This window comes from Corvus brachyrhynchos, unplaced genomic scaffold (genome assembly GCF_000691975.1).
Source record: "Corvus brachyrhynchos isolate BGI_N302 unplaced genomic scaffold, ASM69197v1 scaffold236, whole genome shotgun sequence".
Classification (NCBI taxonomy): domain Eukaryota; kingdom Metazoa; phylum Chordata; class Aves; order Passeriformes; family Corvidae; genus Corvus; species Corvus brachyrhynchos.
The window spans coordinates 711091-730785 of record NW_008238660.1 but is presented as its reverse complement, the minus strand read 5'-3'; the positions used below and the strand labels follow the sequence as shown (position 1 = coordinate 730785).

General features: G+C 50.6%; 1 protein-coding gene across 1 annotated transcript in view; it reads right to left on the bottom strand.

The window, feature by feature from the left end:
- DNAH9 (dynein axonemal heavy chain 9) overlaps positions 1-19695 on the bottom strand; it is a 135002-nt gene that overhangs the window by 26463 nt on the left and 88844 nt on the right. The window contains exons 44-46 of the mRNA XM_017737716.1: positions 13009-13202; positions 9048-9196; positions 6015-6142 (exon numbers count right to left, since the gene is read on the bottom strand). Coding sequence (XP_017593205.1) covers positions 6015-6142; positions 9048-9196; positions 13009-13202 — 471 coding nt within the window. The remainder of the gene's footprint in view (positions 1-6014; positions 6143-9047; positions 9197-13008; positions 13203-19695) is intronic.

The following is a 19695-nucleotide window of genomic DNA, read 5'->3' as shown; positions in this document are numbered from 1 at the left end:
GTCTGCTGACCATCCACTGACCATCTGCTGACCGTCCACACTGACCATCCACACTGACTGACACTGACCATCCACACTGACCATCCCCACTGACCATCCCCCTTGATCATCCCCGCTGACCATCCCCTGTACACTGACCATCCCCACTGGCCATCCCCTGCACACTGACTGTCACTGACCATCCACACTGACCATCCACTGACCATCCCTGCTGACCATCCCCACTGACCATCCCCCTCGATCATCCCTGCTGACCATCCCCTGTACACTGACCATCCCCACTGGACATCCCCTGCACACTGACTGTCACTGACCATCCCTGCTGACCATCCCCACTGGCCATCCCCGCTGGCCATCCCCTGCTCTCAGAGCAGGTGCTGCAGGCTGAGGCGCTGTGGGCAGGGCTGGGCTGGGGTGCACGTGCAGGAACATGGGAGCACCAGAGGCCTTTCCCTGGGGGGTCCCTCCCAAGCCCCTCTGTGTGTCTGCCCTTCACAAGGCGGAACATAAAGCACAGGCGTTGCCACGGTAACCATCAGAAATAGCACCACATGTACACAAAGCAGCACACGCTCCCCTCCCTGTGCTGGCAGCGACTGGGGACCCTGCCCCTCTCTGAAAGTACCCCTCTCCTTCAGGCCTTGTCACAAATCACCTCCTGTGACAAGGAGAGCTGGTTGTTTTCACAGAGTCTCGTTCTCCTGTGAGATCTCTTGGAAAATGTTTCCCGTTGTTCCACCCCTGTGCCGGCCGGGCTGCACAGCCAGGCCACCCACACTGCCCGTGCTCACTGGTGCTGCTGGGGGACCCCGAGGGACAGGGAAGGGCTCTGCTGTTCCCAGGTTTGGGGTGGGGATGAGATGTAACCGGCCTGGCCTGGGACGTGCTGTCAAAATCACAGTCATGGAATGGTTTGGGTTGGAAGGGACCTCAAAGATCATCCAATTCCAACCCCTTGTCAGGGGCAGGACCCGGGGTCCTGGGGGCACTGAGCTGTCCCTGAGACAGCAGAGTGTCCTGGGGGCCTGGGGGAGAGCTGTCCCTGAGCCAGCAGAGTGGCCTGGGGGACACCGAGCTGTCCCTGAGCCAGCAGAGTGTCCTGGGGTCCCAGGGGACACCGAGCTGTCCCTGAGCCAGCAGAGTGTCCTGGGGCCAGGGGCCAGTGGGTCAGGGAGTGATCCTGCCCCTCTGCCCTGCTCCTGGAGCTGTGCCCAGCCCTGGGCTGCCCAGCTCAGCCGGGACAGGGAACCACTGCAGAGGGTCCCGTGAGGGCCACGAGGATGATGAGGGGACTGAGGAAGGGCTGAGGGAGCTGGGGCTGCTCCCCTGGAGAAGAGACAGCCCAGAGGGCACCTCATCCCTGTGTCCCAACGCCTCAGGGCCGGGGGCCGAGCGGCCGGGGCCGGCCGGATCCCAGCAGTGCCCAGGGACAGGACAGGGACACCGGGCACAGAGTGACACCCAGGAGGCTCTGTGTGAGCAGGAGGAGAAACTTCTCCTCTGTGGGGGTGCCAGAGCCCCGGGACAGCTGCCCAGAGAGGCTGCCCAGGGCTCCTTCCCTGGGGATGATCAAACCCACCTGGATGTGACCCTGTGCTCCAGGTGACCCTGCTGGAGCAGAGGGGTGGGAGCAGAGGATCTCCAGGGGTCCTTCCAACCCCAGCCATCCTGGGATTCTGTGATTTATGATACAGTGATGAATCTCACACAGGTTTGCTCCAGGAGCTCACTGTTACTCAATTTAACACATGAACCTGACTCAGTGAAGCAGCAACCTAGGAAAATGGAAAGATGCTCAAGAATTAAATTAACTTGATCACAAAGAGAGGGAAGTGACATTTTGGCTAATGGATGAAGACTACAATTAAACTGGGAATATCTAACGTCTGAACTCTTCCCTCCATCAGTGCATTCAGACGTGCATCTGAACAAACACAAGCAAATTCCACTGCGTCTTTGCTGGTAAGCTGATAAAGCTCATTTGGTGACTGTGGTGGCCACTGGATCAGCAAAAGGCTTCTGAGGGGGAAACCGAGCAGACACAGCTTGTGCTAACTCATAGCTTAGTGCAAAGCTCCTTCCTGCCTGCACAGAGGAGACTGCAGGCATCAGAGAAACCAGATCCATGGATAACTCAGCATGGGAAGGCAGAGATCACAGAGTCACTGAGGCTGCAGGCACGTCTGGCATCCCCCAGTCCCAGCCCTCTGCTCAAAGCAGTGGCAGGCAGTGCACGTGGCCCAGGAACATGCTCAGGTGCCCTGTGGATGAAAACACCACAAACTCTACAGGCAACATCCAGTGTTTGGGAAATCACATGGGAAAAAAGATTGTATTTATGTTTAAATGGAATTTCCTGGATTTCAAGTGGTCCCCATCACCCCTGGTCCTGCCACCACACACCACTGGAGAGAGTCTGCTCTTCACTCCTCACCATCCAGGGGGATGGAATCCCCAGGTCATCTCTTCTCAAGGCTGAACAATCCCCAGCACTGCACAGAGCCTCACCAGAGCATCTCCAGCTGTGGGGCCCAGCTGTTCCTGCCCCCCAGAGCCGTGAGGAGCTGACAACGAGCTCTGGCTGCACTTCCAAATGGTACCCACCCCTTGCTTCCAAGCCTTCCAAACCTAAGAACTGTTGCTAAGGAGACCCAGAGGCTGAGCCCGCTATCAAATGGGGCTTTGTGGAGCTCAAAGATCAGGCTCAGCTCCTCAGTGCCAGGAACAGAGCAGCTGCTGGGCTTGAGCTGGGCTGTTCCTGCAGCCCTCAGGTAACAAAGGCTCCTTTAAAGAGCTGCACTTTTGCCTCAGGGGCTCCTATTTTGCAGCTGGACCATCTGTACTTGTAGAGAATAATTTTAGCTCCGGGCTTCACTCTCCTCATCTGTCAGCACCCTGTACCAGGGCTCAGCAAAGCTGAAGCCACCAGACAAGAACAACACTGGTGCTAAAGGAGCAGGGAGCTGCTGGCCAGGCTCTGCCAGGGTGAGGGAGATTGTCTTCCCATGGAAATGAAGGGTTGGGTGGATTTCTGCTGTTCTCTCCCATAAAATGAGTCATTTATGAAAACCTATGAATTTTCAGTGAGCTGAGAAACTTTGCAGTTCCCAGGACAGGCATGGATGCTTTTGTCTTCATTTCACCTCCTGCTGTGTCAGGAGGCACCAGGACTGAGAGGAGCTGGCCCTAGGACAGCAGCCCTTCCCAGCACAGCAGTGATCCTGCTCCTGTAATCCAATAAGAACCTCCCAGCTGCCTCAATACCCTTTAACTCCCACAAACCTAATTCCCCGACTCCTTAGTGCTCAAAGTCCTTGACTCTCATTATGTCAGGTCCCAATCAAGGACCAGTAATGAGCCACGTGTGTAAAAGCCACCCAGATGATCCCCTCAAGTGTTTGTCCTGGACAATGTGAGTATGAGAAGCTCTGCTCCACATGAGCTGAGCTGTTGGTCAGGGGATAGCAAAATACAGAAGTAAAGCTAACAGTTGCTTTTTGTCTGCTCAGAAACAAATGGGAAGCCTGGGTATAACTGTGCTGTGGGTGGGATACAGCCTGGAAATAATGAGTTTAATTAATCTGGGTAAAATTACCCCGAGTGCCTCTTGAGATCTGCTCTGTCCTCTCTTTTATTAGTAATGCAATGATCCACAAATCCTGTGATGTTTCTGTAAATTGAGTTGTCTGTGGCATTCCAGATCTTGTACAAACACTGCTGGAACTGGTTGTGAGGTATTTGTCACCAAAACCTTGCCGGAAAGATCCTGCCAGAGTATCTTTCCGTAAGAAAGAAACCATAAGGCAAATATTGCTCTGATCCCCCTCTGACTGCAATGGCAGGAGAATCCTTTGTGGGACCCCTCCTCACTGACTCCCACGGGGATGAGTTTGGGCACTGGTTTTGCCAAAGGTCAGATTTTCAGCCTTCAGAAGGTGCTTCGTCCAACTTCCTAAAGCCCAGTTTGGCCAGAGGGTGCTTTCCTGCCGTGGAAGTTGCTGACCCTACAGGAGTTCTGTCAGACCAGGGGTTCCTGCCTGCCAATGTAGGGGACACACCTTGAGCCTCTCAGGCTGCTCTCCCTCCTTCTCCTGTTCCATGAAGCTCCAGCCCCTGGGAGGAGCTGGGAATGCAAAGTGAGATGCAGAGACAGGCTCTGGAGCGGAGCAGCCTGGCCTGGCTGGGTGACAATGAAGTGCCTTTGCTTTGCTGTCACTCCTCCAAATGCTGGAACTGGGGCTGCCTGCCCCAAACCCTGCTGGACGTGCCCAGCTCTGTCCCAAGGGTGAAGTGCCACCAAGGCAGACTCCAGCTCCTCGTGGGGCCCTCAGTGCTGGATTGCTCAGGAATCTGGGATTAGGAACAAAAGCAGAAAGAGCTCTGAGCTCTGTGTTGAGCCACTCTTGCCCACACCCCGTTACTCCAGGCCAAGCACAGCACAGAACTGGAATATTTGCCTGTACGAGGTGTCACCAGCTCTGTGACTACACCAGGGGCAATCCCAGATGTCTGAGTGACCCTGACCCAGCACTGGCACCTGGAATCCTGTCCCCAGGGCCACTGGGGGACTGCTGAGCCTGCCCCATGCAGCAGAGCACCCTGACCCTAACCCAGCTGGATCGAGCTCTTCTCTGAGCGCAGGGGGAACCTGAGACAGTCACACCTGGAAAACCAGCCAGCCCAACCACCAACATTCTTCTTGTACAGAAATCTGATTTCTTCTCATTTAATCACAGAATCATAAAATCATGGAATGGTTTGGGTGGAAAAGGACCTCAAAGCCCATCCAGTGCCACCCCTGCCATGGGCAGGGACACCTCCCACTGTCCCAGGCTGCTCCCAGCCCCAATGTCCAGCCCGGCCTTGGGCACTGCCAGGGATCCCGGGGCAGCCCCCACTGCTCTGGGCACCCTGTGCCAGGGCCTGCCCACCCTCCCAGGGAAGGATTTATTCTCCTTTACCTTTCAGTGTCTGCTGAGATCTCTTACTGCTTGCTCTGACCACCAGAGAAGATGGGAATGGATGTAATAAAAATGCTTCAGGCCCCCAGTGCTTGTCTGTTAGCACTGAAGCAGCACATGGAGACTGGCACTGCTGACAGATCCTTTACAGCAGCACACAGGCGTTGTAGAAAATAACTCTTCACTCTGCATTACTGAACAGCTCAAAAAGCTGCATCCTTCCTTCTGCACCACCTCAAAGGCAGATGCCAGGATTGCAGCCCTCTCTATATTAAAAGCTCCAGAGAAGCTCAGCATTGTTTACCTCAAAGGGAGCTTGCAAGAAAAAAAAAAAAAAAGCAAAAATTAAGATCAAAATATCAAGGGTATTTAATTTCAATTCGTAACCAGGCCTGAGGGCTCAGATCAGGACTCAGAGCTTTGTCTTAATCTAATTTTATGCAAACAATTCAGTGATAATAAAAGTTTATATAATCCACATCAAGGAAATCAGAGGGGCTCCCAAAACCTGTAATGAGAGCTGACATCACCGAGTGCACATCAGCAAACCCAAGCACTCACTTAACAAGCAGCTCCTGAGAGCACTTGACAGAGACAGAGCTCCCTCCGCACCCCAGCAGGCTCTGAAGCACTTTGTGGGGTTGTGATGAGAGCTGGCAGCATTTCCCTGGTTTGGGGTGGGCAGAGGAGCCAGCCCCACTGCAGAGTTTCCTCCCTGAGTGGCCCCTCCATGCTCATTGAGGTGCAGGGGGACTTTTGGGCAGCAGGCAGAGAACGAGTCCAGGGGCTCCCAGAACAGAGCTCTTCATTCATTCCTGGAGCAAATAAAGGCGCAGGGAAGTGCAGCACAACCTCCTGCTCGTGCACACCCCACAGACAGCTCCAGAAACCCAAACTGGCAGGGCCTGATCGAAGCAAGGGATGGCAGCAACACAGGGAGAGGCGGCTGCTTGGGACACACAGTGTCCCATGGCCCCAGACAGGCATGGCAGGCTGTCCTCATGGCAGTGGGACAAGCCGGGAGAAGGGCAGCACTGGCCAGTGACCCCATACCTGAAGGATGACCCAGTGACCCTCCTTTGCAGCCAGGTCCAGAGCTTGTTCAGCCACCGCTTCTTGGCCTTGCCCAAGGGAAACGTTGTGGAGGTTCCTGTGGTTGAAGGTGTAGCCCAGTTTCTTCCCTAGGAGGGAACAAGGAGTGAGTTCAGCACCCTGGAGGGGAGGCAGGGCCGGGCCCCAGCACAGCCAGGCAGAGTTCCCTCGAACCCCACCTCACACATGAGCTATCCCATTCCTGATATCAGCTCTCCTGTCTCATTCTCTTGGCTCTCACCCACTCCTTGCCCAAGTGCTCAAACAGCAGCAGCTTCTCCCAAACTCTTTTAATTACAGAGCAGCATCCACACAAAGGTACGTTGTTACACAGTGCTTCTTGTTTAAAGAACATTATTCCCCTGCAACCTCGTGTAAAAACTTCTGAACACCCACAGCTGGGTGGGGAAAAGCCCCTGCAATGCAGGCTGGGTGCACCAGCTGGGTTTGGGGAGGGCAGCTGGAATGCAATCCGTGTGAGCTTCCTGTGGCCTCAAGCAAGGTGTCTGGGACCTGGAGAGCAGTGAATCCCTCCAGATTTCTCATGGAGCACCACTGGAGTTGCCTTCCTGTGGGAAGGCCCCAGTGGAGTCAGCACAGGCCATGGGAAGGGGTGGTTTGGGAGCCACCCGGACACCTCCCAGTGTCCCTCCACCTCTGCACTGCAGGCTGGGAACCCCAAACCCCTGTCACTCACTGCCCTGCTCTGGGGGAAGCATGGCAGCTCTTCAGTGTCCCTTCATGTGGTCTGTGATGATCCTTCAGCCTCCCCTGGTCTCTCTGGAGCATCCCAGATCGTTTCTGTGCTCACGGCTGCAGATCTCCTGGCCAGGTTTGGAATCTGTCATCCACAGACAGAGCAGCCCCGCTGCTGTCCCTCTCACAGGGGAACCAGCTCTCCCAGACAAACCCCAGTTTGAGCTGCCAGAGGGAACAGCCCCACGAACATCCCCCAGGATGGGCTGGGCTCAGCCAGGGAGTCAGGACTCATCCCCACACGCTGATCCCTGGGGATTGCCCACACTTATCTCTGCATGCAGGTTTGCCTTCCTGCAGACGGTGCAGCCTGAATTCCCGATTCCTGCTAAAAGCAGGCAAGCTTTAGAGTGAAACAAAGAAAAGATTTGTCTTGCAAGGCTTAGGAACCATCTCGTGGGACAAGATTGGAAAGAGCTGGCCATGAGGAGAACAAACCTCCAAACTCCAGCTCTCTGCTGAGCCTCACCACAGCTTCCCCTGGGATACAGCTTCCCACATTTTAAAGTTTCCAGTTCTCTTTCCCACACTCTCTGGCTGCTGCCAACTTTGAAAGCTGCTGATCTTCTCCTTTGCCTTCAAGATCCACTGTCTCGAGAGGGGATGGGGCAAATCACAGAACCAGGGCACTACCCCAAACCAGATGACCAATAATAAATGAATATTGGTTGTTCTTTTCACTGCAGAGGGATATCAGTGAGCCTGCCCTGGCAATGCCAGCCCTGCCCCTCCTTGCTGGCTGCAGAAGGGAGGGGATGGGCACTCAGGAAGGGCACAAAGCTCCTCCAGCCCACGGTGTTTGCTGCAGGGCCCTCCCTGTGACACCAAGGAAAGGTGCCATGAGTGGGCAGCATCTGCAAGAAGCTGACTGCCATTCACAGGAATCATCCTGCACTTTAATAAAACCTAATGAAAGACAGAGAAAATACCAATAACGAGCCAAACACAGCCCCAGAGAGGCAGCTCGAAGGCCAGTGCAGCTGCTCTGTAGCAATGATTTTATTTCATTGCTTCTCTTCTCACTTTTTCTTGCTGTAGCTTTTCTGGCTGACTGACCCCAGGTGCTCAGCTATGCTCATCTTTACAATTCCAATTAAACCACTCATGGGTTGATTTTAGTGCTTCATTGCCCATACAAGGAACTAACAGTGAGAGACAGGATCACCAACGTGGCTCCGAAAGGAAGCCAGGGACGTGACAGGAGCTCCCTTTGCGGGGGGGTCCCTTCAATTCCCAGTAATGACACCTGGTTTGGGGGCAGAAGGAGCCTCAAATGCAAAGCTAAGCCCAGGAATTCCCCACAGTGAGCTGCCTGTGGCTGAGGCTGCACCAGGTTTAACAGCTCTGACAGCTGCCCCTGGGAATGTGGGCAAAGGATCACTCCAACTTTATTTTGGGATGGCCCAGAAGGCAGAGAGGAAAAGGAACCCACAGGTCATTGTTCTCCTGCCCTGGTCTGTGCCAGCCTGGATGACGTTGAGTCCTGGGACTGTCCAGCCCCAAAGGCATCAGATTCCTCTGCTCCAGAGGGATGTTCAGGATGAAAATGAGAATTTTTCCACAGTGGAGCCAAGACCCAGAGCAAATTCTACACAAGGGTGGCTTTGGAGCACAGCAGTGGCTGCAGCACAAGGGCAGCAGTGCCTTCTCTAGGGAGGCATCTCCCAGAAGCCCCTTTGGCTTTGGAGCCAGCTGACAGCTCCACAGCTGACCATCCACATGGAAATCAGCTCAGGAAGGACGGGAAGAAAGCCTGGAAACTTTGCCATAAAGCGGCAATCTGTTACAGGGAGCTGTTGCTTATTTTTAGTTATCATAAAATCATAGAATAGCAGGCTGGAAGGGACCTCAAGGGTCCTCTGGTTCAACCTTTCCTGGTAACAAGCATCTGACAGCATGTGAGATATCTCTGACGTAAATTACAGGTTGTGCACAAACCCAACTCAGAGATTGTTGCAGTGCGAACCACACTGGGAATCCAGGCAGTGCAGGAGAGAGACAAGTTTAATTTAAATTTAAGATGAAAATCCAAGAAACGTTAAGAAAAACAATAAAACCATCCCAAAATCCCGTCGCATCCTCGCACAATTATCTGGTTTTAACATATTACTTCATTATCTACAAAGAGATGAGGAAAAAAAAAAACCCCAACGAAACAGGCGTGTCGTGCTAAGATAATAATGCAGCAGATAAGCAGCAGTGCTGAGGTGTGCCTAGAGACAGGATTTATTTATTTACCGTGTTTCTCCACATCCTTCAGTGGGTCCACTCCTGGGGACAGGATAAAGAACATCGGGGTTCCAGGCCCTGATTCCTCAAAGGTTGTGGCAAAATCCAGGGATCTCCCCACCACGTATTTGCTGCCCAGCTTTTCTTCTACAAAATCTCTGCCAGAGAGAAACAACTTTTGCCAGCTTGTTCAGAAAATGCAGATTCCCCTGCAAATAATCAGTAAATCATCATGGAATCCCAGATCATGAAGGATTGAGAAGACTTCCAAGGTTATCGAGTGCGACCAGTATCAAGCACCACCGTGTTCACCATAACCCATGTCCTCAAGTGTCCCACCCACAGGTTTTTTGAGCACTTCCAGGGATGGTGTCAGGGTTTGATAACCCTTCAGCTGGAAAAGTTTCCCCTGATATTCAAACTAAACCTCTTCTGGTGCAACTTGAGGCTGTTTCCTCTGGTCCTGTCCCTGTTCCCTGGGAGCAGAGCCCGACCCTGCATCCTCCTGTCAGGGAGTTGTGCAGAGCCAGGAGGCCTCTCCTGAGCTCCTTTTCTCCAGGCTGAGCCCCTTTCCCAGCTCCCTCAGCCACTCCTCATACGACCTGTCCTCCAATTAGTTTCCAATTTTGATGACTCAAGCGATTTAGAAACTGAAATTAGGAAAACAAACATGAAATATTTGTGGAGAGGATCTGCAAGCTGGGCTTGCAGGGCTGTCCCTCGGGAGCAACGCCGGGCCCTGTGTACAGGGCAGGGATGCCCCAGGAGACACCAGCTCCTGACAAACAGAGGGAAGTGAGAATGGGGAGCAGTGGGAGCTGCCAGCCCAAGGCTGCACTCAGAAGCACAATGCCTTGATTGTGACTCAGGAATCTCAGGAGAAAAGAAATAAGTTAAGGTACGAGATACAAGAACCAGCCACGTGCTTTGCAGTCCGAGCAGCCTTCCAGAGGAAGCACCAATCCACAGGAAGTCCAGATGATTTACACAATTACTTTGATCTGGAAAGCTGAAAGGGAAGGGCTCTAAGAATATCTGGAGCATGGGAGTGACAAGGAAAAATACAAGGGAGTGAACAGGGAAAGGTTCAGCTCCACAGCAGCTGCCGGAGCAGAGCACGGCGCATGGAGAATGTTCTGGCTGGATTCCCCCAGGGTGAGCTCCTGACATCACTGCTTTACAAAGAGAGAGACACTGAACACTGATTCACAGGTAGGAATGTTATATCCAAAGCCCAGGAATGCTGCTGGAGCGCAGGTGGATTACTCAGGCCTTTTGAAGGCAGCCAAATTCTTTCTAAGAGAGCTGAGAAGCTCCTTCAAGGACTGGTGAGAGGCAGTTGGAACAGAAATGCCTAAGGGATTGCAAAAAAAAAAAAAAAATCTTCCATGTTTTTGGTGCCTCTTTCAAGTAGAATTTCTGTTCAGGGTCAAGATTTGCTAAATTGCTGCTGGAAAGCTTCAGGTCACAAAATTTCACAAAGTCCATCAGATCCAAGGTCACAACATTCTTGTTTTACCTCAGGTCTCAGGTCTTTGAAACGGTGTCCTGGGGACTCAGCAGCACAACTGACGTGAGAGGGAGGCTCCCAGGTGGGACCCCAGCGCAGCAGAGGGAAGGCTGGAGGAGTCCCTACGTGTGGTGCCTTTCAAACAAGGTGTCCCCGGGGCTGGGTCACCATATCAGCAGCAGGAGATGAGAAATGGTGCCAGAAGAAAAATAAAAATGTATCCTGCAAGCCAAGTGGCTGTCTGAGGGCTGATCTGTGCTGCACACACCCACAGCTGCCCACGAGCCCTTCTCTGGGCAGTGAGTGCAATGACCATGGAGGCACCAGAGCCCTGAGTCCTGCTGCACTGTCCCCACGGTCTGTCCCTAAGGCAGTGCTCCTGCAAGGACTTCACCATGACGAAGCCACACCTCACCAGAGGCTGCTGGACTGACCTGACCTCATCGAGGATGTGGAGGAGTGGGAGCACAAGGTGCTATCAGCAGCTTTTGGCTGATGTTCTTCAATAAGATTGAAGGATGAAATGGATATTTACAGGGGAAAATCCTTCAGGGAATTACAGTTGTTGGTGCACTGCTGGCCCTGAAGCTCTAAGGAGTGAGTCAGGGTAAGAGGGGCTTCTCCTGATGGCTCCTTAGGCCAAGGGAATGAACCAGACTGGGCAAACATTCCCAGGGATCTGCTAGGAAGAGTGGCTGGAACACCCAACTTCCCAGGCCATGAAATGCAAGAAGCCTGTACAGGGCTGGATCATCTTAAATCCCGAAGAAATCCTATACCATCATCATGGAGCTGTGATGTGGGATACAAAGGTCCTCACACCTTTCTGAGCAGCAGCTGGAAATGAGGTGGGAGTATTCCAGGGCATCTAAAATCCCCCTGGCCACCTGTGGTTGGGCTAAAATATTGCTCCTAAAATGCACCCAAGGTCTGGACAGGGCCCTCAGAGGGATGGGAAGATTTGGACTGGTCACGGTGTCCATGGATCCCTGGTGAGGTGTTTAATGTTGGCACACTGAAGTGTTGATAACTCAGGTGTATTTCCAGAAGCATCTCCAAAGCCCTGGGGAAGGCTCAGTGAACAGTTACTGTTTGCACATTTGTGTCCTCGAGATAAGAGACAAAATAAAACAATACAAAAACCCATTTAAATACTCCTGTGCAAACAGAGAAGCTTGACATGCCCAGAACCCTAAAAATATCCAGCCAAGCTTTTGAACTTGGATTCCCTTTTCATAAAAGAGAGATATGAAAGGGGCTGAAATTTGATGTTCCAGTTATTTCTGAGCTGTGTGAGTAAGAAAGAAATGAATTTTAGTTGCATAAGTTGCACCTAAAATTTCAAGAGCTTATTTTACTCAAGCTAAACAACAACAGGAAAACCAGTATTTTCAGCTGAGGGACACATGGAGAATCCAGCCATCAGAGTAAGAAACGAAAAAGAAGATGGATTAGTATTAGTACTATGATAAACTGTAGTATTTATTCTAATAAAAAATAATACCATTGACCACGGGGAGACTTCACTCAGTCTTGTCTGTGTTTTTCTGTGAACTTTAAAGCACAAACAGATGTCGTTCATGCACTGAGTAATACACGCTGCTGTGTGCACATCAGGTGGTGCAGGAATATAAACTACTGGAGAAGCAGGGGCATGAGAGACATCACAGAAATGTCAAGACATTGGACAGAGAAGGGAAAACCAAATCCTAATGGAGTGAAAGACCTTTAGGTTGTCCTGGAACAAGAATGTTGCTTTTGCATAACTTTGGGAAGTTTAGCCTCGCCCAGTTACCTTCACTACATAATTTACCACTACAACTTTCAGAACCAGAAGCACATAAATTTTGCATTTTACAGAAAAGAAAAAAAAAAAAGAGTGAGAAAACCTCTATAAGACTTTCTTTTACTTCTCCTCTTTATTCCGGTGCCTAAGAAGCAGCCAAAAATTACCTAGTAACTAAAATGGATGTTATTGAACTCTAGAGGTTGTGATGACCACCCAGACTGCAGCAGATGTGTAACACCTGGATGGTGATTCTCATCTCTGACTTGGCAGGTCTGCTCCCACCCAGTGCTGGTTACACTGCTCCATCCCTGCTGCTGACAGTGAGCTTTGATCCCACTAACCAAGAAATTCCACTTAAACCCAATGTGTTGATTGGCTTGCAGAGTTCAGACATCACAGAATCCCAGAATGGGTTGGGTTGGAAGGGACCCCAAAGCCCATCCAGTGCCACCCCTTGGGCACTGCCAGGGATCCAGGGGCAGCCCCAGCTGCTCTGGGCACCCTGTGCCAGGGCCTGCCCACCCTCACAGTTCCTTCAAGACCCCTTGATAGGAAACCATATCACAGAACTCACATCCTAAAAATGTACTGACATTCACAAATCCAAAGAGAGCCCTGAATTGCTCCTGCTCCCCACAAAGCCCAGCCCCAGAGCTGCCCCTGGGCCCCACCTGAGGGCGCAGGGGACGCGGTCGGGCCGCAGGGCTCTCATGATGCACAGGCGCTGCAGAGCTGACTTGTTCTTCCAGTCCTGGGGGAACCTCTCCTTTTCAGGACACTCCGACTCCACAAATTTCTTCCACCGTTTTGCAGACCCTTCGATATCCCGATCCAGGTTTCTGAATTCCTCCATGGATGAGAGAGCCTGCAAAAATTCAAGGAAGGTCAGGAAGAACAAGCCTATGTGCCTCTGAACCATTCTTCTAACGCTACTGACTCCTCATGGTTTGCTCCATCAGGGAGCTGGAGTCTGGCAACCACAGCCAGAAACCCATCAGGAGCAGATTTTGTCCATTCTCCTTGGAAGAGACAGTCCAGGGAAGGATGAAAGATTTTGGCATCAACCAGCACACCCTGTTCATTACCCAAAAAGGGAAGAAGTCTCCTCTCCTGTTTGGGAAAAGCCTCTGGTGACAAGGACTTGCTGCTGTCAGTTATCCCAGAAATGCCTGTTCTGGATGAGAGCCGGAAATTTGGAGCCCATGTCTGATAGGAGAGTACATTGCTGGCATTCCCATGAGCTGCATGGTCTCCTCACTGATTCCACAGGAACGAGGAGAATTGTGCAGCAAAACCCACAGCAGCAGCTGAAAAAACATGCTGAACAAGCACTCAGCCATGCCACGCTCACCAAAATTCTTTTTTAAAGGGATTTCACAGCTGGAGTTTTAATTGTCTTCACAAAAGCACAGAATGGTTTGGGTTGGAAAGGACCTTGAAGATTATCTCGTTCCAACCCCCCACCAAGGGTTGGGTCATTTCATACACACGCAGTTGCTTTTCTCTCTCTGTTCCCCCACTCACATCCCCCTGTGAACCCACAACACTGAGCCTTCCCACTCATCTCATGGTGACCATGGAGCCAGAAACCCCCACAAACACAAGGCAGATGTAAAGAGGTGGGTGCTTTCTCTGCTCAAGCACTCAGCCCATCCAGGATCGTGATAAAAATCAAATCATTTGGTTTCTACTTGCCAAAGGCACATGAACATGAACTTCTAGGTGCTACAAGTCTGTAGCAGAAACAGGCAGCTGAAGAAGGCCCCAAAAACCAGCCCAGCAAGGCATTAAACAAATTCAAATTACAATGAAAATGCAGTTGAATTTTGTAGTTAGAAAGTGGCAACTATAAATGTTATGCAGACAAGTGAAGAATCCAAATTCTCTTTCAGACAAGTGGTGGCAGAACACATTGCAGAGCTGGTAAGGTTCTTCTGGATTCGAGTAAAATTCTCACTGAAACAAACATCTTCATTTTGCATAATCTGGGGCTGTGAGCAGCTGAACATGAAACAGAAACGACAAGTGAAGGATTAAAGACAAGGGAAGGATATCAGACAGTGAATGAGCTGCTTTCTACAGAAAGAAAAGGGCATCGGAGGGAAGCAGAAGCTTCTTGATGGGCAGAGGTGCTCCCCACAGCAGTGCTCCTGCTCCCACCCCATAAGGCCTCACTGCGGGAAGCACCTGAGGAAGCCCTCTAGGAAATGCTGTTTTCACACCTTGTTCAGATGAACTGGGAAGATCCACCCTTGCACAGGGCTTGGAAAGTCCCAGAAGGGCCCTGGCAGAGGTGTGAGGGATTGTCTGCTGCAAACAAGGCAGAAGACATTGAGGATCACACTGTTTTAAAAACCCCACTTTCCCTCTGGAAGGCTTCCCGGTGAGAAGACAAGAGCAGTGTAAAATTTTGGTCTTCCTAACAGACTGAATTTACAGACTGAGAGTGAAGAGACTAGAGGAAGATGTCAGAAAAGGGGGCTTCTGATAACAAATGCAGTCAGGTTTTTAGCAGTGGGAATTACAGGATCCCAGAATGGTTTGGGTTGGAAGGGACCTGAAAGATCAATTCATTTCAAATCCCTGCCATGGGCAGGGACACCTCCCACTGTTCCAGGCTGCTCCAAGCCCCAATGTCCAGCCTGGCCTTGGGCACTGCCAGGGATCCAGGGGCAGGCCCAGCTGCTCTGGGCACCCTGTTCCCGGGTCGAATGCCTGTGGATGACAGAGGGAAGAAAGAGGCTGTGGAGCTGTTCCCAGAGGGTGCCACAACCCAGGACCTTTGCTGTATATCCACTCACAGCTTCACAGCAGCAATGCTTGGAAGAACCCTCTGGAGGGGCCCAGGCCAAGCTCCTGCTCAGGCTGGGTCTGCCCATGGCCGTGCCCACCAAAATGCTGCCATCCAAGGTGAAGCTCTCAGCCCCTCTGGGTGCCCTGCTGTAGGGCTGTGCTGTCCTTACACTAAGGAGATGATTTTTTAAAAAATATGTTCAAGCAGAGCCTCCCAAGCTGCAGTTTGCCACAGCGGATCCTTATTACGCTCTGCCAAGATGGAGAACGTGGCTCTGTCCTCTCCTAGCTGGACAAATCCCCCACCTTCCCTCACAGGCCGTGTGCTTGAGGGCCAGAACCAGAGCTCTGGGCAGAGGAGAACTTTTGGATACCACCAAAAAACTCTTCTGCAACACCCCCAGCCTTGCCCAAAGGCAGCATTCCATCAACACCTCCACCCAAGGCACAGGGAAGAGCAGAGGGTTTGCAGAGCCACGGCACGGACAGGCTCAGCTCTCCCCTGACCAGCCCCATGCCAAAGTCCCAGGGATCCAGGGAATTTCATGGAGACTGTGAGCAAAGCAGTGATTCAACAGCTGTTGTTTCCATGTGTGGATTTGCACTAACAAGGAGAACGTCAGTGAGAGAAGGACTTGCTCCAAACCAGCGCCATATCCTGATTTCTGTGAAAAACCAGCAAGCAGAGCACCGACCACGAGAAACTGGAATTCCCAGGAATGATGCCACAAATTCTGACCTGCCAAGCCCTGGTCCTTGCAGCAATAAATGTATTCAGGGCACCTCTCGTGGCTGAGCGTAATACAATGGCAAATGTTGAATTCAGGAAATTCTCAGTGCAAGTGCTTATATAAAACATCTTCTCACTTTTGATGAGATTTACTCAAAATATCACTTCAGAACTTTGGCTGCTGCTGTTTCGAGAAGTCTCTTGGCTGATGTTAACAAGGGAGACTCTGGAAAATTGCTTTTTTCTAACTAAATGACAGACATGTAATCAGGAATGATAGTCTCCCTCTCTCCCTGAACAACATATTGCAGAATCACGAAAGCTCTAATTGCAAATAAAAACTCTGTATTACATAAATTAACACTAAAATTTTCATTAGTCAACAATTCTAATAGCATTTATTAGGAGTGATGGTATTAATGGGAGATGCTTCCATTTAAAAGCCAGTGGAGTGAAAGCTCTCTCAATCAGTAACCTTTCTGTGAATATTAATTGCTTTTCAATACCTCTGGTGTGAATTTTTCCAGGAAACTTAGTCCAGCACGAACAGATCCCTGTTCCCAGGCAGGAGCAGTACCTTGGGGCAGCAGATGGGAGCTGCACATCAACCTGTGCAGGTTTTTGTCCACATAATGAAAAGTACATTTGTCACTTAGAGCTGTCATGGAAATTGAGAGAGACAAAAATGATTGGTTGAAATAGAAAATGATCCAAAGGGCTGGACGACCCGAGCTCTTGTCTTTGCAACCCACACTGCGATCATCTCTGATGGCTGGGAACAGGAGGGCCTTGAGCTTACATCTCAAAATGAGAATTTTTCAGCAAAACAGGGCTCTTCACACCATGTCAAGGAGAGGATCCACCATCTTCTCAGAGAAAATGGTTCTTCATTCACTGAGTCACAGACAAGTTGCTTTATCACCTCAGGTTCCTCTGACAGTTCCTCGTCTGAGCCAGAAGCAGCGTTACTGTGGGGCTGATGTGTCAGCAGCCCCGTGGGACTCACACATTCCCAGATGCAGAGCTCTCCCATTCCCCCACAGCTGTGGGAAACACAACACGGATCAGCCCCTGGCTGCAGGACACCAACCCTGGATGCCATCACAGAGCCTGGCAGTGTCCTCCACACACGGCCAAGGATCCGAGGGAAGGGGGGATCTTTGTGGGGACAACGTCTGGGGGGACAGGGAGGGCACCCATGGAGGAGAGGAAACCCTCAGAATCCAGAGGAGTCTTTAGAGAAGAGAACAGCTCCAGAGGGCTGCTGCTGCCCATGAGTTATCTCCTGGTTCCAGACACAGCACGACAAGTTCTGGACATTCATTAGAGGGAACACTTGCTCTGATCACTGAAGGCAACTGCTCGAAGGGAACCATCTGCTCAAGCCAGCCTCAAGTCTAGGTGTTGCTTCATAAGATGTTACAAAACCTTAAAAAACCCCAAACACGTATATTAGCACCATGTTTCCTTTCCCTTCAGTTCCAAAAGGAATTATACTTTAAAAAATAAGAGATTGTTTTGCATTTTAAGATATTTCCATAATTTAAAATACCACCTGACTCGAGAACAGCTCTGGGGCAAGGCAGGACAACATCACCTCATTGCTGTGTCCTGTACTGACACAAACAGGGTGAAAATAAAACAGAGCCAGTAAAGGCAGAGCTGCCAGAACACTCCCAACACCCAGTTACCCACCTCCCCAGCAGCCATGAGACTGCATTTTAAAAGACAGAAGGAAATCAAAATAAAGGAATTTGAGGGGTTTTGTAAAAGCTATCATTATCTTTTGAGGCTTCAGGTTATATCTGGTTTTTACTTACAGTTTTCACTTATATATCTTGCTTTGCTTTAAAAAAAAACTTGAGCCTCTGCTTGAAAAAATTATGTTCTGTAGGGAACACTCTGAACATCAAACCTCTCTCTACAAAAGTCACACAACCTGTCAGCACTGGAAAGAAATGATATTTAATATTCTCACAGTCGTAATAATCTGTGAGATGATTAAATCCTGATGATTAGTCACGATTCCACTTGCAGAACTAAGGACCTGTGGCTTTATGAATTGCATTACACAGTTTTTAAGCAGAAATCCACACATGAGAAGTTCACAGTGCTCAGCAGTTGTGCCACTCGAGGATCTTGAAGGTCTTTTCCAGCCTTAACGACCCCACAATTCTGTGATCCCCCAAACACTTTGTAAAGGTCTTACACTGTCTGTGGGCACTGCTTATACAGGTTTCAGTGAATATTCATTTCTTTCATTTTCTGCAGCTGGCCCAAAAGTCTCTAGGGAAAGCAGCATCCCCACAGCTGGAAAATGACAGCTCCTGGAAGAATGGCAAAGCCAGACCTGCACCTGGCTCCAACTGATGGATTGGATCATTCAGGAAAAAGATGTATGGGCAGATGAATTGCTCCATTTGAATACTACTGTTAACTAGAGCAATTAATGTAGCAGATGATGCATTATTTACAACCTCTCCCATCCCAGGTTTGGGGTTGTGTTATTCATACACTGAAGGTGTTATTTTCTGTTTAGCCGCACTACCTGAATAATTTAACTCATAAGAAAAATCTCTACCAAAGGTGAAAATAAAGATTTGATGGGGTTTGCCAAGCTTCAATCACCTTTCAACACAAAAAATGTTATTTTAATTCTCCTTATTTCTTCCATAAAAGCTGACTGACAAGCTCAAGGCACTGTATGGGCCTGTCTCCCTTCAAACTCCTCCTTGCTGCTTCAACATTTCAGTGGGGACAGAAGGTGTGCAGAGCCACAGCACATCCCTGTACAAACCCACCCTGTTTATCTGCAGGGTCCCAGGGCGTCACAACGTGCAGGGCGGACACCACAAGCAATCTGATGAGTGATGGGTTGGATCTCACCACCTTTCCTCAGAAAATTCCCAGTGAAATATCATAAATTAGGGAACAATGGCTTCATCTCCTTCCTACCAGTGTGTTCTTAAAGCCAGCTCCTCTCGACAGGAAAGGTCAGTAACAGAACTGAGACTTAGTCACAATCTTTGTGTTCTCGTTGCTTACAACCACCCACCATACTTTCCTCATTCTGCCTGAGATGTTTCCCAGATGGGTTCATGTTGACATTTTCTCTCCACTTTCTAAAAAGTTTGTTCAAGTGGGTTTGAGAATGGGCCTTGCAAAGTCAGGCTGTTCTCCTAAGCCATGCTTTCCATCTTTCCTCTTCACTCTTGGATGCCTCTCAGCACATCAGCAACACACAGCCAGAAGCTGGGCATGGGGCCCGAGGGCAGCTGAAAGGTGGTACTTGTGTATTTCTGAAAACTTTTCTGGATTTGGTTGTTATAAATCCCAGATGGGCCATCGCCATGGACCAATGCACAGCAAAGCTGAAAGAGAAAATATGTCCCATTGTCTGCAAGAATTCAGCTGAAGCAGCTGCTCCAGATGTCCCCTGCTGGAAAGCTCTCAAGGTCCGTGGTTCAGTCCTGATAAATGGACTCAGACATATGGACTCAGATGTATGGACTGGTCCCCTGATGAGGCTTCTCCCAGCTCTGCACCGTGATGGTCTCACCCGTGGGAGCAGGACTGGCCTCAAGAACAGGCAGCAGAGGGAATGAGCTGCAGAGCTGCTCCTCCCAGAGCAGGGACACACAGCCCTGAGATCCGCCCCACCTGTGGTCACAGCCCTGCTCAAAGAACCTTGGGGATGGAAGCTGCAGCACTCTGTGCCAGCCCTGCCCTGTGTGCAGAGCCACAAGGTCCCCCCTGAGCCTCCTTTGCTCCAGCCTGAGCCCCTTTCCCAGCTCCCTCAGCCTCTCCTGGGGCTCCAGCCCCTTCCCAGCTCCCT